The sequence below is a fragment of the Anolis carolinensis genome, unplaced genomic scaffold (assembly GCF_035594765.1).
Source record: "Anolis carolinensis isolate JA03-04 unplaced genomic scaffold, rAnoCar3.1.pri scaffold_15, whole genome shotgun sequence".
In the NCBI taxonomy this organism is placed as follows: domain Eukaryota; kingdom Metazoa; phylum Chordata; class Lepidosauria; order Squamata; family Dactyloidae; genus Anolis; species Anolis carolinensis.
This window is the reverse complement of record NW_026943826.1, coordinates 5,222,268-5,249,577: the sequence shown is the minus strand read 5'-3', so window position 1 is coordinate 5,249,577 and position 27,310 is coordinate 5,222,268. Positions and strand designations below refer to the sequence as shown.

Genomic DNA, 27,310 nt, shown 5'->3' with positions numbered 1-27,310 from the left:
CGCCCTTTTGAGCAGGAGCCACGCCCACCCCCTTTCCGAGGGGCGCTGAGTAATATTTTTTCTGGAAAGGGGGCGGCAGGCCAAATAAGTTTGGGAACCACTAGTCTAGACCAATCTTGGCCAGCGCTTGCTCGTGAGAATTTCAATGGAAGGGGAAACGTGCACCGAAGCGGGAACTATTGATAACCCAAGTTGCTGGGTTGCACATTAAAATAAAGGAAGAATTTGTATATCTTTTCAACTACAACCCCCAGAATCCCCTAGCCATGCTGGTCTGGACATTTTGGTGCTCTCCCATTGGCTCAGTTCTTACCTGATAATTACACTCTGGGTCAAGGCAGTGGTAATGTTCACGGTATTGGTATGCACAGTGCATGTGTCCGCAGTGCTGGCTTCCGGAAAACCTGAAAGCAAGAAGGAAACAGAGAGAGAAAATCATGAATTGAATCATCTTTTTAAATAAAAGGGTCATTTTGCCCATCCTGATCTGCTGTCTTGGTGATACATGTGAACTAGGTTGACCCTGGATCCTAAACAAGGCCTCCCAGAATCCTCCAAGGGATGGGCAATCCATGAAGTGAAAAAGAAGGAGATCAGGTGCCTGTCAATATGAGTCTGATCCAACAGGATTTTGCTTGAGCTAAAATGCCTTTAGAGGTCATTAAGTCACTCAATTAATTTTCCAATTAAATACCAAGAGATACCAGAAACTTTCCTCAGCATAGAACAGTAGGTGGACTTTCTATCCCCTCACAACCAGTCTTTAGATCAGTGGTTCTCAACCTGTAGGTCCCCAGATGTTTTGGCCTACAACTCCCAAATAATCCAGCTGTTAGGATTTTGGGGAGTTGAAGGCCTAAACATCTGGGGACCCACAGGTTGAGAACCACTGCTTTAGATACTTTAGATCAGGGGTCCCCAAACTAAGGCCCGTGGGCCGGATGCGGCCCACCAAGGTCATCTACCTCATAAGCTACAGCCTCATGAAACCATCTAGATGGCTTTTGGAGGTCCCTTTCCTTATCTATGGTCCTATGAGACCCTATAGATGGCCTTTGAGGGTGCCTTTACTTACCTATGGTCTTATGAAACCATCTAGATGATTTCTGAGGTCCCTTTCCCTATCTATGGTCTTCTGATGGCCTTATGAGATCATCTAGATGGTCTTTGAGGGTCTCTTTGCTTAGCTACGGCCTTATGAGACCATCTAGATGGCTTTTGGAGGTCACTTTCCTTCTCTATGGTCTTTTGAAACCATCTAGATGGTCTTTGAGGCCCCTTTCCTTATCTATGGTCTTCTGATGGCCTTATGAGATCATCTAGATGGTCTTTGGAGGTCTCTTTGCTTACCTATGGTCTTATGAGATTGTCTAAATCAGGGGTCCCCAAAATAAGGCCCGTGGGCCAGATGCGGCCCTCCAAGGTCATCTATCTGGCCCCTGTCCTAAACTGTAGACTTAGGGTTGACCTAAGTCTACCTGGTCTTTGGAGGTCTCTTTGCTTACTTATGGCCTTATGAGATCGTCTAGATGGTCTTTGAAGGTCTCTTTGCTTAGCTACGGCGTTATGAGAACATCTAGATGGCTTTTGGAGGTCCCGTTCCTTACCTATGGTCTTATGAAACCATCTAGATGATCTTTGAGGTCCCTTTCCTTATCTATGGTCTTCTGATGGCCTTATGAGACCATCTAGATGGTCTTTGGAGGTCTCTTTGCTTACCTATGGTCTTATGACATTGTCTAGAACTCATAAGACTAAACTAAGGCCCGTGGGCCAGATGCGGTCCTCCAAGGTCATTGACCTGGCCTCTGTCCTAAACTTTAGAATTAGGGTTGACCTAAGTCTGAAATGACTTGAAGGCACACAACAACAACAACAATCCTAATTTTGGACTATTTCATCCTAGTCCGGCCCCCCAACAGTCTGAAGGACATAAAAAGTTTGCGGACCCCTTCTTTAGACCCACTGTGGTCCCCGAAGCCTCCAGTCCCCAATTTCTTCAAAAATTGGCACAATTATTAGATAATTTTTGCCCCGTCCCTGCCAAATCTAGACAGTTGGAGGTTACGCGCCTGATTGACGGCTGTCATCTAACCAGTTGCCTCTCGAAGAGCCAGGGATTTGAAGAACATGCAAGTGACATACAGCAGAGTTTGCAGAAAGAATGAATTGCACGGAGCATATTGTGGAGCAATTTTGCGGCGATGGGAGACATTTCAAAGGGGACTCGAAGGAGAAAACATTCAGAGCTAAATCGCCATCTGCTCCGAGGTTCCAAATGCCAGGCATCACGACATGCCTGCGGAGAGGCCCCTGGGACCGGGTGAATTTAGGGGGAAACCCAGGCCTGGGACCACGGAAGGAGGACGGAAAAGGGAAGGCAGATTTCGAGCAAAAAAGCATCCAAAATACGGCAGCATGGAAGAAGGCATTTGTGAACCGTGTGAGGAAGGAGGATGGGAGGGAGTCACTGACAGATGAGACAGACCTTGCTAAAAAATTAAATCCCGTCTTTCTTTCAGCCTTTGCAGATGAGAGAAGGGGACAGATGTCACACGAAGGCATGCGTTTCTCCCAAGGGAAAGAAAGAAGGGAAGAAAACCAAGACTAGGGCAGAGCAGGTGACCGAGAAAGTGGAGGAGGAGTGGGAGGAGGAAGATCTATGGTGAAAAACCAGGAACGCTGAGATCTAAACAGGTGAAAACTGGGCACCAAAGCCTCAGCCTGAAGTTTGTTGATGATATGGAGAAGGAAGAGGTAGATGGTTGAAGCTTGGCTATGTATGTAAGCTAGACAGGACAGAGGCGGTTCAACCGCCAGGCCAACTAGGCAGTTGCCTGTGGCACCATCTTGTTGGGGTCACTGCTTCTCTGCTCCTCAAAGCCCCGAACGCCTTCCTGCCGAGAACGAATGTCTGGATTTCCCCTGTTTTCAGAGTGTTGCTCTTTATTTATTGTCCTGATTTTAGGGTTTTTTTTTTTTAATACCGGGGGCTATCTGGATGATCTAAGTCCACACTGCCCTATATCCCTGTTCAATGTTTGGCGCTAAATTTGCAAATATAGTAATTCCTACATAACATTACCATGTAGTGAACTGCTTTTTCTGTTGATTTGTTGTAAAACAAGATGTTTTGGTGCTTAACTGGTAAAATCGCAATGTAATTTCATGTTTAATAGGCATCCTTGGTTGGGAGGTGTTAGCTGGCCCTGTCTGGATTTCCCCTGTTTTCAGAGTGTTGTTCTTTATTTAGACTTTTCCTTAATCCCTCCTTATTATCCAACATTTTCGCTTATCCAATGCTTTTATTTTTCAGTGATTGGTTTGAGGGGTGTGTGCCAAAATTCTGTTCACCTACACATGAAAATTACCTAGGGCCGGCTCTGGGTAGCCAGTAGCTTCTTTTGTTGTCAGTCTGTCTTCAGGCTGTTTCTGACCCCCAAAGGCTGACTATCATGGGCCTTTCTTGGCAAAATTTGCCCAGAGGGGTTTGCTTTTGCCTCCCTCTGAAGACGAGAGTGTGGCTTGCCCAAAGTCCATTGCCAAGTGGGTATTTCAGATCTTGCTCTCTTCCGAACCATTGTCCAATGCTCAAACCATCACATCAGGTTCCCTTCTATTTAATAGGAGTCAAGAATTACCTGATGTGTATATGCATGTCTGTGTAACAAGGTCTGGGGGGAAAAGGGTAATGGAACCTCCCCCACCCCATGGCCCCCATTAATAGGTTTTTAAGAGTTCTGTCTCTCTGCTCAGCTCTGCTTTTCCTGACACTTGAAACAGTTCAAACTTATTAATTTTTAAAGGGCAGCATCTGTTTAGCTTCTCAAAACAGCAAACCTTACCCACACCGCACACTTGCTGACACGGGCGGGCGGGCACACCTGCTCCTCTCTCTCACACACACACATCCCCATGCCTTTCTTGTTTACACAGATGCAAACTATCTTTTGAGGCACCCCAAGGCACATGGGAGAGACTGCCCATAGTTAAAGGGCGACTCACACAACCACTAGAACAATTTGGCACCGACAGAACGGGGAGCACTGAGATTTCGAAGGTGGCATTAGTTGCTTTGTGAACATAAAAGGGGCAAATGTGGGTGGGTTTTCTACCAACAATCAACTTCTTTATTAATGACGTAAATCAGTGGTTCCCAAACTTATTTGGAGTGCCACCCCCTTTCCAGAAAAAATATTACTCAGTTCCCCTTGGAAAGGGAGTGTGGCTTAGCGGAGTGGGCGTGGCTCCTGCTCAAGAGGGCGGGGCTGAGCCTCTCCCCTAGTCCAAGATGCAGGGCTGCGAGGGGAGGTGGGCGGGGCCACAAATGGGCAGCCAGGGCTGGGAGGGGTGGAGTTACGAGCTCTGAGGCAGGGCTGAGCTTCTATCCCTGTCCTGCGGTGCCTGCCAGGACACAAGGGGCGGGGCTAGATGAGGGGGTGGGGCCTCTATACCCCACCCTGTGTTCCAACAAGTGCCTAAGGGGAGGTATATAGAGGCTCAGCCCTGTCTCGGGCTCTTGGGAAGAAGCCACGCCCACTCCTCTAGCTCCACCCCCTGTGTCCTAACAGGCACCTCAGGAGAGGTATAGAGGCTCAGCCCTGTCTCAGGCTCTTGGAAAGAGGCCCCGCCCCCACCCCTAGCCCCGCCCTAAGTCTTAAAAGGCCTCTCAGGAGAGGTATAGAGGCTCAGCCCTGTCTCGGGCTCTTGAAAGGAGACCCCGCCCCCTTCCCTAGCTCCGCTCTCTGTGTCCCAACAAGCACCTCAGGAGAGGTATAGAGGCTCAGCCCTATCTCAGGTTCTTGGAAGGAGGCCCCGCCCCCTTCCCTAGCTCCACCCTCTGTGTCCCAACAAGCACCTCGGGAGAGGTATAGAGGCTCAGCCCTGTCTCAGGCTCTTGGGAAGAAGCCACACCCACTCCTCTAGCTCCGCCCCCTGTGTCCTAACCTGCACCTTAGGGGCTCAACCTTGTCTCCGGCATTTGGGAAGAGGCCCCGCCCTTCCCCTGTCCCCGCCCCCAAATGCACCTGTGGCCACCAGGGGGCGGTAGCGCCCACTTTGGGAATCACCAACGTAGATGAAGGCATGATCATCCAATTTGCAGACGGGACCAAATGGGGAGAGAGACCAAAGACTCCAGAAGACAGGAGCAGAATCCAAAACAATCTTTGCAGATGAGAGAGATGATGGGCCAAAACTAACACAATCAAGTTCAACAGGGACAAATGCAAGAGAATCACACTGTGTCCAATTGACTCTAAGCTGGAATGTGTCCAGAGGAAGGCGACTCAAATGATCAAGGGTCTGGAGAACAAGCCCTATAAGGAGCGGCTGAAAGAGCTGGGCATGTTTAGCCTGCAGAAGAGAAGGCTGAGAGGAGACCTGATGAGGGCCATGGTGAGGGAAAGTCATAGAGAGGAGCAAGCTTGTTTTCTGCTGGAAACTACAGGAAAGGAAGGAGATTCCACCTGAACATTAGGAAGAACTTCCTCATCGTGAGAGCGGTTCAGCAGTGGAACTCTCTGCTCTGGAGTGTGGTGGAGGCTCCTTCTTTGGATGCTTTGAAACTGAAGATGGATGGGGACTTTCCAAGGCCTCTTCCTCGATAGGTAGTGTCAAAGAAGATTCTCAGAGGCCACTTGTGCATCACACGGCCACATTATCAACATCAGCTGTCTAAGGTTTATTGACACCATTGATTGACTTCCTTCCGTCTAAGAATCCCTTAGAAGCTGATAAATCTGGCAAGAAAATCCTTGTGCTAGAAAATAATACTGGAACTATTAAGTCGAGGAGGCTCTAAAACTAAGTCTATACTTCCAACAAATAGGAATTCCAGACAGGAAACAATCAGGGCTAGCTAACACCTCCCAACAAAGGATTCCCCCTCTTTGAAGCCAGGCTTTGAAGCTGCAAGGCCATTCAGTGCTAATCAAGCTGGCCAATGGCAACATTCACACTTGCCTCTAACAAGTTTTTAGGACATCATTCCACAGATATATAAACCCCACTTGACTAGTTTCCAACAGACCTCACAACCTCTGAGGATGCCTGAGGGCGAAACGTCAGGAGAGAATGCTTCTGCCCTGAGTCCCTTTGGGGAGACAGGGCAGAATAGAAATAAAGTTGTATTATATATTATTATTATTATTATTATTATTATTATTATTATTATTATTATTATTATGATGGAACATGGCCATACAGCCTGGAAAATTCACAACCATCTGTACTTGCTCTTTGTGCACAACTTTTGTGTTATTTGGAAAAAAAAACAATTCCAGCAAATCCAAACAGAGGATGATGGTTTCTTACTGCCAGGACAATAGTAGAGGAGCGGAAATTGAGGAAAAAAATATGCCAAGCAGGGCTGGTAGCTCTTGTCCCTTTGTGCCTTGTCTCTTCTATTATTAAGTGTCTAGGACTGTGTGATGTATTATTATTATTATTATTATTATTATTATTATTATTATTATTATTATTATTATTATAAACACAACTAGATGAGTCCATAACAGACACTCTGCTGGCTGTTGTATTGGATCACACGTCGGACACTTCTCAAGTATCTAGGACTGTGTGATGTATTATTATTATTATTATTATTATTATTATTATTATTATTATTATTATTATTATCACAACTAGATGAGTCCATAACAGACACTCTGCTGGCTGTTTTATTGGATCACACGTCGGACACTTCCCAAGTGTCTAGGACTGTGTGATTTATTATTATTATTATTATTATTATTATTATTATTATTATTATTATTATTATTAAAGTATGACACAGCAAACAAGATGGATATGCTGGATTTCGTATCACAAAATCGTCGAACACTTCCCAAGTCGAACACTTCCCAAGTGTCTAGGACTGTGTGATGTATTTTCAGATGATGCGCACAGATCCTAGTAGGGTGACCTTTTGCAGTTGGCAGATTATTATTATTATTATTATTATTATTATTTGAAACAACAAGATGAGTCCACAGCAGACACTCTGCTGGCTGTATTATTATTATTATTATTATTATTATTATTATTATTATTATTATTATTATTTTATCATCATCCTGCTTTTTCTCTCTAAAAGGCTTGAAGTGGCTCACAATAAAACCAATACAATTTAAAACCTCAAAATATACGTCTAAATGCTTGTGGTCTCTGGTGCATGAACAGACAACCAGCAAGACACATGCTCTGTTTCATATCCTCGATTTGCCACATCTGGTGCGGCTGCGACTGCCGAGATAGACCCAGATAAATAAATACTAATAAAAATAATAAATACAGAAGTCAGCATGCTTAGAGAATGTTTACACACTCATTACACTCATTAGACAACACTCCACAAACTGAACGCCCCAATTACGAGTGATGGGAGGGAGGGAACCTCTGTAAATAAATATTTAAGGAAGATTTGCAGGATCTGCTAGAATAATGATAATAATAATAATAATAATAATAATAATAATAATAATAATAATAATGGCATAGCAGGAAAAAAGCAGTGTGGATATATGGAGGGAAGAGTAACGGTTAATAAAACACTACGCAAACTAGCGAAGCCAGAAGCCGAGCTTCTCTGCTCTACAGAATGGATCGCTCTTGGCCGGCTCCTGGCAGTGCCTCTTAACAAACCCATTACGCTAATTGTGCTCGGCCGACACAATCCATCTCTGTCCCCCCTTTAATTTAAGGCTCTGAAACAGTGTGGGTTTTTTCCCCCCTAAAAAAAACACACACGCCCACATGTAAATTAAAGGGAAATGCTGCCTAGGAGAAGTTGGAAAAGTTGGTTTTTGCAAGACATGAATGGATTCCTGGATCTATGTGTTGTCGAAGGCTTTCATGGCCGGGATCACACGGTTGTTGTATGTTTTCTGGGCTGTATGGCCATGTTTCAGAAGTATTCTCTCCTGACGTTTTGCCCACATCTATGGCAGGCATCCTCGGAGGTTGTGAGGTCCGTAGGTCCGTTGACGCAGGGACTACAAATACACAACACCCACGGGCGCTTAACTCTGTGATGCATTCATAACTGTGACATAGGATTCCAGCCAGCCTTCCCATATACATATACCTCACAACCTCTGAGGATGCCTGCCACAGATGTGGGCGAAACGTCAGGCCATGTATGGCCATGTTCCAAAAGTACTCTCTCCTGATGTTTTGCCCACATCTATGGCAGGCATCCTCAGAGGTTGTGAGGTATATGTATATGGGAAGGCTGGCTGGAATCTTATGCCGCAGTTATGAATGCATCACAGAGTTAAGTGCCCGTGAGTGTTGTCTATTCGTAGTCCCTGCGACAACGGACCTACGGACCTCACAACCTCTGAGGATGCCTGCCATAGATGTGGGCGAAACGTCAGGAGAGAATACTTCTGGAACATGGCCATACAAAACCTTGTCTTCCGACAAGCTTTCGATGGGTGAAAAACTCGGGGCTATGTCTGTTCTTATTGTTATTTTAAAGCTAATTGTATTGTTTTAATCTATGTATGGTTCCCGTCCCCTTGATCTTGTCATGTAAGTGTTATTTATTGTTATAATTGTATTATTTTACTTTGTTTAATAATGTGTTATTATGTTGTTATGTAATTTTTTTGTTGTTTTTATGACTGTAAACCGCCCTGAGTCCCATCCGGAAGATAGGGCGGTATATAAATAAAGTTTTATTATTATTATTATTATTTCTGTAAACCGCTCCGAGCCAAATTGGGAGTAGCGGTATACAAGTCTAATAAATCAATAATAAATAAATAAATAAATACAGCCCAGAAAACATACAACAACCCATACCTATGTTATCCTCTCACAGCACCAAGAGAGAGAAAGGAATCCTTTGCAAACCTTTGAGGCTCACTGAGAACAAGAAACATCTAAAAGACCTCCACTTCATCCGATTCCGCGATATCTTTGTAACCCTATTTTTAATTTCCCTAACTGAGAACAAGACGATGTTGGTTGACATTGGGTTCCTGTTGAAAATGCATGGGGTCCTAGGCAGAAAGCACACAACTCATACTCATCCTCCTTCATTGTCAGGCTAATGGGACTTGCAATCCAACCACACCTACAGTTGTAAGTCTCTCTCTCTCTCTCTGCCTCCCTTCCTATTCTCAAGATGTTGGAAGAGCTGGCGAGAGGCTTTCTAGCGAACGGCATTGGGTCTGAGCAGGAAGGGTGAGGACGGAGGTGACAGTGGTGGTGGGGAAGTCAGTGTGGATGTCAGAGAGAAATGGAAAGACACAGTTCCCAGGACTGGTTTTTGACATTTCGCCCAGACAGACAGACAGAGACCCCCACCCTCCTCCCCCTGTGTGATTCTGTCCCGTGGCACCCTTCACCCCCTTCCCAAAAACCCGCGGGGAGGGCAGGGAAGTCGGCCTACCTGGCAATATATTTCTGGTAAATATTTACATCTTCGGTGACAGCTGGTTTGTCAGTGGTTAATCCGTTCCTAATGAGAAACACACACAGGGCAGAGATGGTTAGCGCAAGGCAGTGTCAGGACACGCTCCAAGCCCCCTCACATGCAGCAGAGCTCGTCCTTCTTCCCTGCCCCCTATACACCCCCTTGCCCACAAATAATGGCATCCTATCTACTCATGGATGTCTTTGAACACGATGAACTTGGAGGCTCTGAAGAGCTCTGAAGAGCAACCCTGAGCTACGTCTGAGAATTCTTCCTGGTAGCTTCCTCTCCATCCAGAGGAAAGTAGGATGGATCGAAGCCAAGATTCAATTGAGGGATGTCATAGAATCATACTATCATAGAGTTGGAAGAGACCTCCAGTCCAATCCCATTTTTCCAAGAAGCAGGAAAATCACCTTCAAAGCACCCCTGATAGATGGCCATCCAGCCTCTCTGTTGTCGAAGGCTTTCATGGCCGGGATCACAGGGTTGTTGTATGGCCATGTTCTAGAAGTATTCTCTCCTGACTTTTCGCCCACATCTATGGCAGGCATCCTCAGAGGTTGTGAGGTATATGAAAAAACTAAGTGTAAAGATTTATTTTGTTTTTATTTTGATTTATAGATGTCATGTTTAATTTCGTTTTAAAAGTCATGTTTAACTATGTTTAAAAGGGTAAGTATTAGTTACCAGTGCGTGGGGGATGGTAGCCAGCTCAGCATTCTGAGGCAGGTTGCCATAGTAATGAGGGCGGAGCCAACCGCCGGTTGGAGAAAAAGGAGGGAATATTTAAAAAAACAGTTTAGTCTGTGATCTGAGTCACAGGGAAGACACTGGTTCCAGGTTAGGGAAACCAGGGAAGCTCAGATCTCTAGTTGTGTCATATTAAGCAAGTTAAGTGACTTGTTTGGGTTTATTTGTAGAGTCTGACTGGTAAGGGGAAGCAATCCCAGTTAGATCCAAAGTGATCAGTTGATAGCTTTGGTTGTAAGAGAAGAAAAAGGTTTAGACTGCTCAAGGAAAGGAGAAAGTATTTTGAAAGTGGATTCATCATAGGTTATATTTGCAACTGTTGAAGAAAGTGTAACTCTGAGAAGCACCATTGTAACCACTAAGCTCTGTGCCTGAATAAACTTTTTAGTGTTCTTCAACATCCAAGCCTCTGTCACACATATTCTAAACTAAGTTACGCTACTATCTAAAGTGAATAAAGAAGAAGAAAGGGGAAAAAGATTCCCCTCTGCCTGAGATCTCCACACTAAGCAAGGAAGGTTTATATATATATATATATCTGTGGAAAGTCCAGGGTGAGAAAAGAACTCTTTTGTCAGTTGGAGGCCAGTGTGAATGTTGTAGTCAATCACCTCAATTAGCATCCTGACGTTTCACCCACATCTATGGCAGGCATCCTCAGAGGTTGTGAGGTATATGGAGAAACTAAGCAAGGAAGATTTATATATATCTGTTGAAAGTTCAGGGTGTGAGAAGAACTTTTTGTCAGTTGGAGGCCAGTGTGAATGTTGTAGTTAATCACCTCAATTAGCATTGGATAGCTAAGGAGAGAATACTTCTAGAACATGGCCATACAATCTGGAAAACATACAACAACCCATCCAGCCTCTGTTTCAAAGCCTCCAAAGAAGGAGCCTCCACCACATTCCAGGGCAGAGAGTTCCACTGCTGAATAGCTCTCCCAGTGAGGAAGTTCTTCCTAATGTTTAGGTGGAATCTCTTTTCTTTCCTGTAGTTTGAAGCCAGTGTTCTGCGTCCAAGTCTCCAGGGCAGCAGAAAACAAGCTTGCTCCTCTCTATGACTTTCCCTCACCATGGCCCTCATCATGTCTCCACTCTCTCAGCCTTCTCTTCTGCAGATAAACATGCCCAGCTCTTTCAACCACTTCTCAGAAGGCTTGTTCTCCAGACCCTTGATCCTTTGTGTTGCCGTCCTCTGGACACATTTCAGCTTGTCCACATCTCCCTTCAAGTGTGGTGCCCAGAAGTGGACACAATGTAATTCCAGGTGTGGTCTGACCAAGGCAGAATAGAGGGGGAGCATGACTTCCCTGGATCGAGGCACTAGACTCCTATTGATTAGCTTTTTTGGCTGCCTCATGACATTGTTGGCTCATGTTCACTTTCCTGTCCACAATCTCTTTCACATGTACTGCTATCAAGCCAAGTGTCCCCCATTCTGTATCTTTGCATTTCATTTTTCCTGCCTAAGTGGAGTCTCTTGAATTTGTCCCTGTTGAACTTCATTTTGTTAGTTTTGGCCAATCATCTCTCTCATCTGTTCAGATTGTTTGTGTTGGGAATCTATGAGCGGTTAGACTCAAAACTAACCCTCTTTCGGGGGTGATTCCTCAAAAATATAGCAGAGTAGCAGAAGCACACTTCACAAGCAACAGAAACTTACGTGAGGTGAGTTTAGGGAAGCCTTTGTTCCTGAAGGATGGCAAAGGATTGCAAAGTCTCCTTAAAGTTCAAAAAAACATTTATTGAGGTAAAAGGAAATCCATTGTCGGTATACAAAGGGTTTTGGAGCTAACTAGCTCTCTAAGCTAGCACTACGGAAGGTAAGTAGGTAAAATAACAAAGAATATCTAAATAGCTACATTTTGCCAGGAGAGTGGGCAAAATGTGTCCTTCTCATGCAGAAGACGAAGGAGGAAAAAATATGGCTACGACCACATGGTCCAAGCCTTTTTGGGCAATTAACATTCCAATCTAGATAGAGGAAGTTACCTCAACCCTGCTAAAACAACAAGGTGAGGGGAGTGGATGTAAACAGGAAGGAAGAGAGAAACCAGCAAAAGCCTATCTAGGCATGCATGGAATATAGAGAGGTTTCCCTCATTCTAACCTATCCACTACCTTCCTTAGTGCTAGTTTAGAGAGCTAGTTAGCTCCAAAACCCTTTCTATCGACAATGCTTTATTGAGGTATCCTTTTACCTCAATAAATGCTTTTTTGAAGAGACTTTGCACTCCTTTGCCATCCTTCAGGAACAAAGGCTTCCCTAAACTCACCCCCGAAAGAGGGTGATTTTTGAGTCTAACCGCTCATAGATTCCCAACTTCTGCTCCTGTCTTCTGGAGTATTAGCTCTCCCTCCCAAAATGATGTCATCTGCAAACTTGATGATCATGCCTTCTAACACTTCATTAATAAAGATGTTGAACAGAACTGGGCCCAGGACGGAAGGAACCCTGCTGATGGCACTTCTTTCCAGGATGAAAAGGAAGCATTTGGGAGAATCAACCATTGGGTTATTTTGCTTAACCAATTCCAGATCCACCTAACCGTAGTTTTGCCTAGCCTACCTTGGACTAAATTGTTGTTGCATCCCCGTTCTACAATCTAACTCTTGCTGGAAAGGCCCTGTGGAAAGTCTGCTAGGCAAGACCATTAACTCACCAAGCACATGCCTGGCAGGTGGAAGGTCGAGGTTATTCTACTAGTCATCATATCAACTGTCCTGTCAAGCGTCCTCAGTTCTTGCAGAGGAAATGACATAGAAGCTCTGCCACAGCGTAAACCCCTCTCTCCCGCCTCCACCGTCTGAAGGAAGTCTTGCGGGCAGAGCCAAGAGTGCACTTGAGGTTCATCCCCAATCGCGGTGGAAAGAGAGAGTGCGAGAGAACCAACGAACGGCAGGAAGGAAACCGAAGGAGGACTGTGATTGAGAGGGTGCCAAACACGTGGGCAACTGCACATCTGCCTGTCCTTGACATACTCTTGCACTGATTTGTAAGGCAATGGGAACAGCAAAAAGGGACCTGGACCAAGAAACTGGGAGGTTCACATGCTGCCATGAACACGGGGGGAAAAATCAACACAGACACAGGAGGGTAGAAGCAAGCTCTCTTTGGTGAATAGCTATGAAGAATGCAACTGGAAGGAAGGCTTCTTTGCCCCCAATGGCTAGCCCATTCTCAACTTTACACCAGAACGTGGTGTACTGGTTTGAGACTTGGACTACAACTTTGGTTTGATTCTCCATTCATCCAGGAATGCTTCTTGGGCAAGCCTCAGAGGAAGGCAAGGGCAAATGCCTTCTGAACTAATCTTGCCAAGAAAACTCGCCATAAGTCAGAGACGACTGGAAGGCACACAACAACTCTCAAAATTTTGAGCCTCGGGGAGGGGATGCTGGAAGTTGTGACTTGTCTACGGTTATCCAGTGGATTTCCATAGATGACAATCTTACGTTTCCCAGTCCTAATCCAATAAACCACTATGCCATGTCTGGGATGTTTTGTCCCAAGGCAGGTACTTATCTGATCCCTCTGAGCCCACGTCCTTGCAAAGGACTTGCCCCAGACAAAATGAATGCTTTGGATTTCTGGGACAGATGTTAATGTAGTTACACGAGGAGAGGCTGAAGAAACCCACCAGGGCTCTAGATATTCTAAACACGTGCCTGACAGCTGGCTTCAGCTCTTAACTGCCATGTTAAATCCAGAAGGAGAACAGAGGCCCAGGGGAGGGCAGAAGCGTGTCTCACACCTCCCCGCCACTCTGCTTTTTCTACCCTCCCTCTCCGCCCCAGAGTCGACCTAAAGTAGTGGTTCCCAAACTTATTTGGCCTGCCACCCCCTTTCCAGAAAAAATATGACTCAGTGCCCCCTGGAAAGGGAGGCGTGGCTTAGAGGGGTGGGCGTGGCTCCTGCTCAAGAGGGCGGGGCTGAGCCAAGATTCAGGGCTGCGAGGCCAGGACTGGGATGTGCAGAGTTACGAGCCCTGAGGTAGGGCTGAGCTTCTATCCCTGTCCTGTGGTGCCTGCCAGGACACAGAGGATGGGGCTGAACCTCTATACCCTGCCCCCGTGTTCTAGCAAGCACCTCAGGGGAGGTATACAGAGGCTGAGCCCTGTCTTGCGCTCTTGGGAAGAGGCCCGCCCCCACCCCTAGTCCCACCCTTTAGTCCTAAAAGGCCTCTCAGGAGATGTATAGAGACTCAGCCCTGTCTCAGGCTCTTGGAAGGAGGCCCCGCCTCATTTCCTAGCTCCGCCCTCTGTGTCCCAACAAGCGCCTCAGGAGAGGTGTAGAGGCTCAGCCCTGTCTCAGGCTCTTGGAAGAAGGCCCCGCCCCCTTCCCTAGCTCTGCCCTATGTGTCCCAACAAGCGTCTCAGGAGAGGTACAGATTCGCAGCCCTGTCTCGGGCTCTTGGGAAGAAGCCACACCCACTCCTCTAGCTCCGCCCCCTGTGTCCTAACAGGCGCCTCAGGTGCTCAGTCCTGTCTCTGGCCCTTGGGAAGAGGCCCCGCCCCATCTCCTAATAGGTGGCATCACCGACCCCCTCGATCACTGCAGTGCCCACCAGGGGGCGATAGCGCCCATTTTGGGAATCACTGACCTAAAGGAAGAGATGTGAAAAGTGCGGTCCGACTTACTTAACAGTAGAAACTGTTCCAGTTGTGATGGAGTCTGTCTTGGAGAAAGTGGATTTCAGGTACTCTGGAGTGTTGAAGGACAGCGCGACGGGCTGTTCGGGTCCGGCCACTGGAGTGCTGCTGGGGGTAGTGGTAAGCGGGGTGGGGACCAAGCTGGGGGCCGGAGGCTTGACCGGGGTGAGCTTTTGGATGTTCCGAACGTCGTACTTGGAAGGACGGCCCACCTTCCCCGTCTTGAAGGCAATGGCCCCTCCCATGTCCTGGTTGCCTTCGCCCGGCTTGAAGAGGTGCAAGTACTTGACGTTCTCCAAGTCATACTTGGAGGTCTTCTTGTAGGTGTTGCCATTCTGCGGGCGGAGGCTTTCGCCAGTCTTCAGCTTTTGGATGAAGAAGTCGTACTTGGATGCCCGCGACATCAGCCCTTGCATCTGGGAGCTGCTGGGGGAGGGCAGAGGCAAGATGGTGGCTTTCGTCTCTGGCAAGAGCGAGATGTCGGGGGCCGGCAAGCGGATGGGCTGCTTCAAGCCCATGGGAGCTTCCTTGCCTAGCTTGCTGGTCAGCTCTTCGCTCTTGCCTGGATGGATGGGCCAGGGCACTTGTTCCCCTGCCTTCAACTTGCGGATGTATTCCTCGTACTTGGAAAAACGGGCTCTCTTGGCCACGGCGTCCTCGCCCGCAAGGGAGGAGGCAACAACGGCAACGGCGGCATCTGAGGTAGTGGCGTTCAGCTTATCAAAGCTAATCTTGCGAGCCAGCTCGTCCCGCATGTTCTGGTCGTCATAGCCAAACATGCCCAGGAACTCGGTCATGGTGGTGGCGGCGTAGTCCCGCAGAGACGAGGCCTCCCCTGGAGTGAGCGGCAAAAAGAGAGAGAAATATATATGTCATTCAAGAGGCACAGCAGTTGAAGCACACACAAGGAACAAACATGATCTATTGACGTTTGGCTCACTTGTTCGGTTTTACGACTCTTAAATTAATTTGTTTTAAAAAAAGTAATTAATACTGGGGTAAAATAAAAAGAGTTCATCAATGCCAGGAAAATCAATTTCCTAAATGTTCTAGCCGATGGCTTTTCAGTACATTAAACAAAGTTTCATAAATGTCTCTGCACTCTCGCCTTGGCCTAATACGACGGAAAAGTCGTTTTACTGGAAGTGAACATGCCAGAGCTGGAACAAGCATCCCATGCCGGCGCAAAGGTGGCAAACAGGAGAGCGGGAGAACGGCGGAATGGAATTCCTAGTTATGCTGGAAGGGGAAAAGATGGCAAAAAAAGGCCGGGCTGTGGCAAAGATGTGGTAACCAGCTTATAACAGACACCCAGAGCCGGCCCTAGGTAATTTTCAAGTGTAGGCGAACAGAATTTTGCCCCCCCCAACCAATCACTGAAAAATAAAAGCATTGGATAAGCGAAAATGTTGGATAATAAGGAGGGATTAAGGAAAAGCCTAAATAAAGAACAACACTCTGAAAACAGGAAATCCAGACAGGGCCAGCTAACACCTCCCAACCAAGGATGCCTATTAAACATCAAATTACATTAAGATTTTACCAATTAAGCACCATAACATCACGTTTTACAACAAATCAACAGAAAAAGCAGTTCACTACATGGTAATGTTATGTAGGAATTACTATATTTGCAAATTTAGCACCAAACATTGAACAGGGATATAGGGCAGTGTGGACTTAGATAATCCTGATAGCCCCCGGTATTAAAAAAACCTCTAAAATCAGGACAATAAATAAAGAACAACACTCTGAAAACAGGAGAACAAAAACTCCTGACAGATGACCACCCAGCCTCAAAGTTAATAATAATAATAAAGAGGGTTGGAAGAGACCCCTTGGGCCATTTAGCCCAACCCCCTTCTGCCTTTGTGTCGTGGGGGCCGGATAAATGGCTTCAATGGGCCACATATGGCCTGCGGGCCGTAGTTTGGGGACCCCTGGTGTAGAGTGAGGGGTGTCTGCAGAGGCGGTTCAACCACCAGGAAAACTAGACATTCGTTCTCGCCAGGAAGGCGTTTGGGACTTTGGGAGCAGAGAAGCGGTGACCCCAACAAGATGGTGCCACAGGCAACTGCCTAGTTGGCCTAGTGGTTGAACCGCCTCTGCAGACACCCCTCACTCTACACCAGGGGTCCCCAAACTACGGCCCGCGGGCCACATGCGGCCCATTGAAGCCATTTATCTGGCCCCCACGACACAAAGGCAGAAGAGGGTTGGGCTAAATGGCCCAAGGGGTCTCTTCCAACCCTCTTTATTATTATTATTATTAACTTTGAGGCTGGGTGGTCATCTGTCGGGGGTGCTTTGCTTGTGCTTTTAGTGGACAAGAACAGAAGGGGGCTGGGCTAAATGGCCCAAGGGGTCTCTTCCAACCCTATTATTATTATTATTATTATTATTATTATTATTATTATTATTATTATTATTATTATTATTATTGCTTGGTAGCCAACTATAGTCTGGCTCTCCAGCGGTCTGAGGGGTCATGAACTGGCCCCCTGTTTAAAACATTTGGGGACCCCTGCTCTACACTCTTCACACACGCAAGCACACGTATGTGAGAGGCCATTAAAGAAATAAAGAAATAAAAGAGGCCAAGTTCGAAGAGGCAGGCTGGAGTTGCCCACCCAAGCTCTTCGAAGAGGAGGACGTATACAGGGCTGCTTTTCTGGGCTTCTGCCTCTCCGAACTTGGCCGTTTATTTTATGTTACTTTAAAGGAAACGAAGAGGAATTTTCGCCTGGTGCTGAAATGGGACCCCGAGGAGCCCTATCTGGTCAGTAAGAAGGACGGGCTGGAGGTCGCTTTATATCAGTGCAAAAGAGGCGACGACGGAGATGGCTCTGGCACGCCGGGGGCAGCCTCGCTCCAGCTTTGGGCTGACACGACATTCCTCCTCTCCGGGCACATCCCGCTCCCCACGGAGACCAGATTTACTGTGCGCAGGGGTCCCTCCAGCCTCATCTCCACCAGCTCTTTGCAGAGAGAAAAGGGAATGGGAAGGAGGCAGGAGGAGGCCACGAGGCAACGGATAGAAGATGCAGAAGTCAAGCAGCATCGGAGCATAAAGTCAAAGGAAACGGAGATGGGAAGGGGACACTCGGGGTGAGAACGGGTGCAAAAGAGGCAAGCGCGGGAGAGCATCCCAGTGTAAGCCGCCCCAGTCCTTTGAGAGATGCAGCAGGGTATAAATAAAGTATTATTATTATTATTAGTAGTAGTAGTAGTAGTAGTATTAGAAACTCAACAAGTCCACAGCAGACACTCTGCTGGCTGTTGTATTGGATCACACGTTGGACACGTCCCAAGTGTCTAGGACTGTGTGATGTATCGGCAAATAATGCATGCAGATCCCAGTAAGGTGGCCTTCTATTATTATTATTATTATTATTATTATTATTATTATTATTATTATTATTATTATTATTATTTGAAACACAACAAGATGAGTCCACAGTAGACCCTTTGTGTGTATTCTTTGCTGACCACAGTCTTCACATGTTCATGCTTGATGTTGTCCAGCTGTAATATGCCCAGATATTTATAGGCCTCTGGCTGGTGACACTTTATCGTTTGGCCATTAGGCATATTTATGCCCTCACTTTCAATGATTTTTCCCTTCTTCAATGCCACTGTCGAACATTTGTCCAAACCAAACTCCATGCTGATATCAGTGCTAAAAATTCGGACAGTGTTGGTCAGAGACTGGATTTCAGTTTCCGTTTTCCCATACAGCTTCAGGTCATCCATGTACATCATCATCATCATTATTATTTTATTGTATGACACAGCAAACAAGATAGACATGCTGGATTTCGTATCACAAAATCACAAGTCGAACACTTCCCAAGCGTTTAGGGCTGTGTGATGTATTTTCGGATGATGCGTGCAGATCCCAGTTGGGTGGCCTTTTGCAGTTGGCAGATCGTGATTTTGTCAATGTCTATTGTTTCCAAATGCCAGCTGAGATCTTTTGGCACGGCACCCAGTGTGCCCATCACCACCGGGACCACCTGCACTGGTTTCTGCCAGAGTCTTTGAAGTTCAATCTTGAGGTCCTGATAGCGGCTGAGTTTTTCCTGTTGTTTTTCGTCAATGCGACTGTCACCTGGGATGGCGACATCAATGATCCAAACCTTTTTCTTTTCCACAACTGTGATGTCTGGTGTGTTGTGTTCCAGAACTTTGTCAGTCTGGATTCGGAAGTCCCACAGTATCTTTGCATGCTCATTTTCCAATACTTTTGCAGGTTTGTGATCCCACCAGTTCTTTACGGCTGGGAGGTGGTACTTGAGGTATAAGTTCCAATGAATCATTTGGGCCACAAAGTTGTGCCTCTGTTTGTAGTCTGTCTGTGCAATTTTTCACAGCATCTGAGGATATGATCAATGGTTTCGTCGGTTTCCTTGCACAGTCTGCATTTTGGGTCATGAGCTGATTTTTCGATTTTGGCCTTAATTGCATTGTTCTGATGGCTTGCTCCTGGGCTGCAAGGATCAGGCCTTCTGTCTCCTTCTTCAGGGTCCCATTTGTCTTCTCCTTATCAGCTTTTCCTTCAATTTTGTCAAGGAACTTTCCATGCAATGTTTTGTTGTGCAGCTGTCAGCTCTAGTTTGTAGTGCGGTTTTCTTGTACTGATTTTTTGTCTGCTGTGCTTTGAGGAGTTTCTGATTTAGCAGGTTCTTCACTTTGCTTTACATATTTTTTATTGTTGTTATTGTTCTTGTTGTTGTTGTTATTATTATTGTTATTATTATTATTATTTGAAACACAACAAGATGATTTATTGGTCCAAATTATTCATTGGAAATAATAATAATAATAATAATAATAATAATAATTGCATGACAATGAGGGACTCAAGAGACGACTACTAGCCTCCTAACTCCTCCGTCTTAACATCTCTAGTAATATCAATTTTCAACATCTGGGGATCCACTTGTGCCCCTTCCTCTTTCCTCCTCCCACATCCCATGTTTGTGAGCCATAAAGCCTGAAAAGTTTCCTCTGACCTCTGTGCCCCTCTCGTATCGCTTGCCTTTCCCGGCGTAACCCAAGAGCCCCGACATAAAGCCCCTAATCCCCTACAATCCCCGGCTCTCTCGGGTCGAAAGATCTCCAGGTCCGTGCTAAACCTGTCTTCCCCAATGCTGCTTTTCATCTCTCTGTGAAAAATAATCTTTCACACATGTAAGTCCCACCGTCCACTAAGTCACCCCAACTCCCAAGATGGTGAAACCTTAGACGTGTGACGCCAAAAACGCAGAAACCGAGGAGAGATTCCCCTTCTCTTTAGCTCTCCAGAGATTTTCAAAGGAGCCAGCAGAACTTTGGATAAGTGAAAATGTTGGATAATAAGGAGGGATTAAGGATATGCCTATTAAACATCAAATTACGTTATGATTTTACAAATTATAACAGAAAAAGCAGTTCGATATATGGTTCAATACACGGTAACATTATGTAGCAATTACTGTATTTACGAATTTAGCACCAAAATATCGCAATGTATTGAAAACATTGATTACTAAAAAATTGACTACAAATAATGATAGAATTGCATAAAATGAACTTACAGCAACAACACTGTCGGAAATCAAATCTGTAAAAAGTTCTGTGAATGTTCTATGTTGGATAATACAGTTAGATGAGTGAAGGTTGGATAAGCGAGACTCTACTGTACTTTGAAAATAACGGGAGAACACAAAGAGAAACCCGGAGATTTTAAAGACAGCTGAAAAACTAGGACGAGAAAGAATTAACTGGACTGTTCCCACCAAGGGTTGTTGTATGTTTTCCGGGCTGTATAGCCATGTTCGAGAAGTATTCTCTCCTGACGTTTTGCCCACATCTATGGCAGGCATCCTCAGAGGGTGTGAGGTCCGTAGGTCCGTTGACGCAGGGACTACGAATGCTTAACTCTGTGATGCATTTATAACTGTGGCATAGGATTCCAGCCAGCCTTCCCATATATATATACCTCACAACCTCTGAGGATGCCTGCCATAGATGGGGGTGAAACGTCAGGAGAGAATGCTTCTGGAACATGGCCATACAGTCCGGAAAACATACAACAACCCATGAAAGCCTTCGATAACATATTGTTCCCACCAAGTCAGGACTGGGTTGCTGTGAGTGTTCCAGACTGTCTCGCCATGTTCCAGAAGCATTCTCTCCTGACATTTCGCCCACATTTAGGGCAGGCATCCTCAGAGGTTGTGAAGTCTGTTGGAGACTAGGCAAGAGGGTTTGTATATCTATGGAATGATGTCCAGGGTGAGTGTTGTCTGTCTGTTGGAGGCAAGTGTGAATGTTGCCATTGGCCACCTTGATTAGCACTGAATGGCCTAGCAGCTTCAAAGCCTGGCTGCTTCCTGCCTGGGGGAATCCTTTGTTGGTAGGGTGTTTTACCGATATTGTTGATTTATTGTTGTAAATTTGTGTTTTTGTTTTGATTTTATATTGTGATGTTGGGCAAGGCCCCATGTGAGCTGCCCCGAGTCCCTTCGGGGAGATGGGGTGGGGTACAAGAATAAATTATTATTATTATTATTATTATTATTATTATTATTATTATTATTATTATTATTATTATTATTATTAGGGTGTTAGCTGGCCCTGATTGTTTCCTGCCTGGAATTCCTCTTGGTTGGATTCCTGGGGAAAAGCCTTTGACAACAGGAAGTCGAGACTGAGTTTTAAAGCCTCCTTGACTTAATAGTTCTAGTATTGTTTTCTAGCACAAGGATGTTAGCTGGCCCTGATTGTTTCTTGTCTGGAATTCCCCTGTTTTCTGAGTGTTGTTCTTTATTTAGAGTTTTTTTTAAATACCGGTGGCCAGGTTTTGTTCATTTTCATGGTTTCCTCCTTTCTATTGAAATTGTCCACATGCTTGTGGATTTCAGTGGCTTCTCTGTGTCGTCTGGCATGGTGGTTGTTAGCGTGGTCCAGCATTTCTGTGCCTGGCCAGCTCCGAGTTGCTCTCCTATCACAAAGGATCCGGAGTTAGCGAAGGGTGGCGGGAAGGGAAAGGGAAAGGAAAAAAAGCCCCACATACAATCCGAAGGGGCTAAAAATAGCCCACAGATACGCACTATATATGGAAGGGAAAGCAAAACAGTCCGGACGGAGCAGAAGCCCTGGACTCCGGGGACGGGAGGGCTTTTCCTCTCCCCTGTTCTGAGCCTGGGACATAAACAAAGAAGGGAAATTGGGAAGATGCTGATCTGCTGATCTGAAGGCTGGCAGTTCGAATCCGGGAGATGGGGTGAGCTCCCATCTGTCAGCCCCAGCTTCCATGTGGGGACATGAAAGAAGCCTCCCACAAGATGGTAACACATCCGGGTGTCTCCTAGGCAATGTCTCTGTAGACAGCCAATTCTCTCACACCAGAAGCGACTTGCAGTATAGTCTCAATTTGCTTCTGGCAACTTTTTTGTAGACAGCCGATTCTCTCACACCGAGACTTGCAGAATATTCTCAATTCGCTTCTGGCAACGTCTTTGTAGACGGCCGATTCCCTCACACCAGAAGTGACTTGCAATATAGTCTCAATTTGCTTCTGGCAATGTCTTTGTAGACAGCCGATTCTCTCACACCAGAAGTGACTTGCAGTATAGAGAGAATTGGCTGTCTACAAAGACGTGGCCAGAAGGGAATTGAGACTATACTGCAAGTCACCTCTGGTGTGAGAGAATTGGCTGTCTACAGAGACATTACCAGAAGCAAATTGTGTTAGAAGCAAATTGAGACTATACTGCTAGTTGCTTCTGATGTGAGAGAATCGGCTGTCTACAGAGATGTGGCCAGAAGTGACTTGCAGTATAGTCTCAATTCCCTTCTGGCAATATCTTTGTAGACAGCCGATTCTCTCACACCAGAAGTGACTTGCAGTATAGTCTCAATTCACTTCTGGCAACGTCTTTGTAGACAGCCAATTCTCTCACACCAGAAGCGACTTGCAGTATAGTCTCAATTTGCTTCTGGCAACATCTTTGTAGACAGCTGATTCTCTCACACCAGAAGCAACTTGCAGTATAGTCTCAATTCCCTTCTGGCAACGTTTTTGTAAACGGCCGATTCTCTCACACCTGAAGCAACTTGCAGTATAGTCTCAATTTGCTTCTGGCAACTTCTTTGTAGACAGCCGATTCTCTCACACCAGAAGTGACTTGCAGTATAGAGAGAATTGGCTGTCTACAAAGACGTGGCCAGAAGCGAATTGAGACTATTCTGCAAGTCACCTCTGGTGTGAGAGAATTGGCTGTCTACAGAGACATTGCCAGAAGCAAATTGTGTTAGAAGCAAATTGAGACTATACTGCTAGTTGCTTCTGATGTGAGAGAATTGGCTGTCTACAGAGATGTGGCCAGAAGTGACTTGCAGTATAGTCTCAATTCCTTTCTGGCAACGTCTTTGTAGACTGCCAATTCTCTCACACCAGAAGCGATTTGCAGTATAGTCTCAATTCCTTTCTGGCAATATCTTTGTAGACAGCCAATTCTCTCACACCAGAAGCAACTTGCAGTATAGTCCCAATTTGCTTCTGGCAATGTCTCTGAAGACGGCAAATTCTCTCACACCAGAAGTGACTTGCAGTATAGTCTCAGTTCACTTCTGGCAACGTCTTTGTAGACTGCCAATTCTCTCACACCAGAAGCGACTTGCAGTATAGTCTCAATTCCTTTCTGGCAATGTCTTTGTAGACTGCCAATTCTCTCACACCAGAAGCGACTTGCAGTATAGTCTCAATTCCTTTCTGGCCACATCTCTGTAGACTGCCAATTCTTTCACACCAGAAGCGACTTGCAGTATAGTCTCAATTCACTTCTGGCAATATCTTTGTAGACAGCCAATTCTCTCACACCAGAAGCGACTTGCAGTATAGTCTCAATTCACTTCTGGCCATGTCTATGTAGACAGCTGATTCTCTCACACCGGAGACTTGCAGTATATTCTCAATTAGCTTCTAACACAATAAAAAAAGTATGAAGGGTCTATCTTTGAGCCCTGTGGGCCAAGATCTTCCCGTGAAAGGACATCTTCTCTGCAACTTCTCCCTTGTTTTGCTTGCTTGGAAGCTGGCATCTCAATTTGGATGGAATCTCCATCAGTCTCGTCAGTCTCGACTCACAAAGGAAAACCAGCCCTGCCATATGGCACTATTTAGCTCCCAGTGGGCCCTTAAGCAGCTCCCCACAAGAGTATTTTTTGGGGGTCCAGGCAGACATGGGGACCAAAGTGGAGCTGAGCGGGGAATCTCGCAAAACAAACTTCAGTGCCGCCGAGTCCGAGCCCAATCACCTTGCGCCAGCGACAGACAAGGGCTTTTCCTATCAAAGGAAACTGAAGGTCACACTTTTCCTCATTGATCTTGCAATGTTTGTTAATTACTCTGTCACTGATGTGGCGAAGGATAATTAAACAGCTCTGTTTATATCTTATATGCATAATTATGTGCGTTGCCACTGAACTTGGGGAGGCTGGAGAAGAGGGAAGGGGACAGATGAGCCGAGATGAGTTTCTAATAACGGGGAGAGGGAGAGGCGGGGAGGGACGCCGGTGCAAGCTCACGCAAGGCGGCACCAAAGGGGGAGAGGGCGAGGTGTCGAGTCAGTTATTAAACCGGAATGGGAGTCAAGACTTCATTTGGAGATGCCCTTCTCCGGAGGGCAAAAGGAGACACTTTGAGGAACTCAATCCATGAACTGCTGGAGACTCTGAGCTGCCAGTGATTCCAGAACTCCTCTCAATATTGCCCTTCAGCCTTCTTACCACGTGCAAGGAATATGTTGGTGGAGGTTTTTAAGCAGAGATCGGAGTGCTTGTATTGTATGTTCCTGTTGGATGCCATCCTGGACTACACAAGTCTCATTTATTAGATACTAACTTGGGGACCCGGCGGTGCCCGGGTGTTTTGAGAAACCTGTGTGGCAAGTTTGGTCCAGATCCGAAGTCGGCTGGGTTGAGTGCTGTCTGTATAAGGGTGAACTACAACTCCCAGAGCCAAAGGACAATCACCCCAAAACCCTGTCTGTATGCTCAGTTGGGCATGATGAGACAGTGTGCCAAGTCTGGTCCAGATCCAAAGTCGGCTGGGTTGAGTGCTGTCTGTCTAAGGGTGAACTACAACTCCCAGAGCCAAAGGACAATCACCCCGAAACCCTGTCTGTATGCTCAGTTGGGCATGATAGGGCTGTGTGCCAAGTTTGGTCCAGATCTGAAGTTCAGTGCTGTCTGTTTAAGGGTGAACTACAACTCTCAGAGGAAGAAGTGAGTGAAGCTACTTCTAGAGCCTAGTTCAAATGAGAATTGGGTTGCTGTGAGTTTGCCGAGCTGTACAGCCATGTTCAAGAAGCATTCTGGAGTTCACAACCATTAACATATCAGTCAACCAGGTACAGTTCTGTGTTCTCACATAATATGTTGATTCTTTCTCCCACATTGGACATTATTCCACAGATATATGAACCCCAATTGCCTCGTTTCCAACAGACCTCACAACCTCTGAGGGTGCCTGCCATAGATGTGGGTGAAACATCAGGAGGGAATGCTTCTGGAACATGGCCAGACCGTCTGGAAAACTCACAGCAAGCCAATGATTCCGGTCATGAAAGCCTTCGACAACACATTAAACGAGAATTGGTTTTAACACTTGTATCAAGAACAGGAAGAATGTTCTGAAAAAGCAGAAGAAAGAAGGAGGGAATGAAAGAAAGAGAGATCAAAGGGGGGAGAGAGAGAGAAAAGAAAAGACTCATTTGTTTTAATGAGTTTGGTTTGGCAGGACCAGCCCAGCTTGTCTGCAGCCTGAGCGGAGAAAGTGAGAGCGAGCGGTAGTGGATGGAGGTGTCACAGCCGGGGCTGCTGCCGTTTGTCCCAGCGCCAGGAGTAGCCAGATTCCTCCGGAGGGGAAGGCAAGGCGGCCACGGCGTCTCCCACGTGCCTCCGCTGCCAGCTCATCTCCCCACAGGCCCCACGCAGCCACTCGACACTTTCTCCCGCTCCCTTGAGTGCTAGGAAAAAGGCATGCTGTTAGCCGCAGATTCTGCCAACCTAGCAATTTGAAGACATGCAAATGTGAGTAGATCAATAGGTACTGCTCCGGCGGGAAGGTAACGGCGCTCCATGCAGTCATGCTGGCCACATGACCTTGGAGGTGTCTATGGACAACGCCGGCTCTTCGGCTTAGAAATGGAGATGAGCACCAACCCCCAGAGTGTGAGTAGAGAAATAGGTACTGCTCCGGCGGGAAGGTAACGGCACTCCATGCAGTCATGTCAATGGCCACATGACCTTGGAGGTGTCTATGGACAACGCCGGCTCTTTGGCTTAGAAATGGAGATGAGCACCAACCCCCAGAGTGTGAGTAGAGAAATAGGTACTGCTCCGGCGGGAAGGTAACGGCACTCCATGCAGTCATGTCAATGGCCACATGACCTTGGAGGTGTCTATGGACAACGCCGGCTCTTTGGCTTAGAAATGGAGATGAGCACCAACCCCCAGAGTCAGACAAGGCTGGACTTAATGTCAGGGGAAACCTTTATCTTTTTAATAAATATTATTTCCTTATTGGTTCTATCATAAAAATTAAACTGCAAAAACTTTTTGCTCCAGTTTTTCAATGAATATCTCAACCAATTCAACCTATGTGTTGTCGAAGGCTTTGATATAGAAACCCCGCTTGCCTAGTTTCCAACAGACCTCACAACCTCTGAGGATGCCTGCCATAGATGTGGGCGAAACGTCAGGAGAGAATGCTTCTGGAACATAGCCAGGCAGCCTGGAAAACTTACAGCAACTCAGCGATTCTGGCCATGAAAGCCTTCGACAATAGACTTCACAACCTCTGAGGATGCCTGCCATAGATGTGGGCCAAACGTCAGGAGAGAATGCTTCTGGAACATGGCCAGGCAGCCTGGAAAACTCACAGCAACCCAGCGATTCTGGCCATGAAAGCCTTCGACAATAGACTTCACAACCTCTGAGGATGCCTGCCATAGATGTGGGCCAAACGTCAGGAGAGAATGCTTCTGGAACATGGCCAGGCAGCCTGGAAAACTCACAGCAACCCAGCGATTCGGGACATGAAAGCCTTCGACAATAGACTTCACAACCTCTGAGGATGCCACAGATGTGGGCGAAACGTCAGGAGAGAATGCTTCTGGAACATGGCCATACAGCCCGGAAAACTCACAGCAACCCAATTCAACCTACGGTAGTTTGTGGCAACAAAGTTTCTGGAGTGTAACAGCGACTTTCAAAGTTATTACTGCACAGTCAAACAGGAAATAGCACATTCAAACCAGGAAGAGTTTCAAATTTTGTTACATACTGATTCATGTTTCAAGTGATTTCAAATATTATTTGTATCTATTGGCACCGTCACTGTTTCAATAGATGTAGATATCGTACTAATTTAGTAAATATTTGAAGGGTGAAGTTACAATTTGAACAGCATTACAATGTTTCACATTTT

The 27,310-nt window shown here is 46.2% G+C and overlaps 1 protein-coding gene across 6 annotated transcripts in view; it reads right to left on the bottom strand.

Annotated features, from left to right (window-relative positions):
- Positions 1 to 27,310, bottom strand: part of casz1 (castor zinc finger 1) — a 435,538-nt gene that overhangs the window by 63,003 nt on the left and 345,225 nt on the right. For 5 of the 6 annotated variants that reach the window (XM_062966047.1, XM_062966046.1, XM_062966050.1 and 2 more), the window contains 3 exons: positions 14,818 to 15,664; positions 9,401 to 9,469; positions 314 to 404 (listed from right to left, as the gene is read on the bottom strand). In XM_062966047.1, coding sequence (XP_062822117.1) covers positions 314 to 404; positions 9,401 to 9,469; positions 14,818 to 15,664 — 1,007 coding nt within the window. The remainder of the gene's footprint in view (positions 1 to 313; positions 405 to 9,400; positions 9,470 to 14,817; positions 15,665 to 27,310) is intronic. The other variant, XM_062966049.1, reaches the window with a different exon arrangement.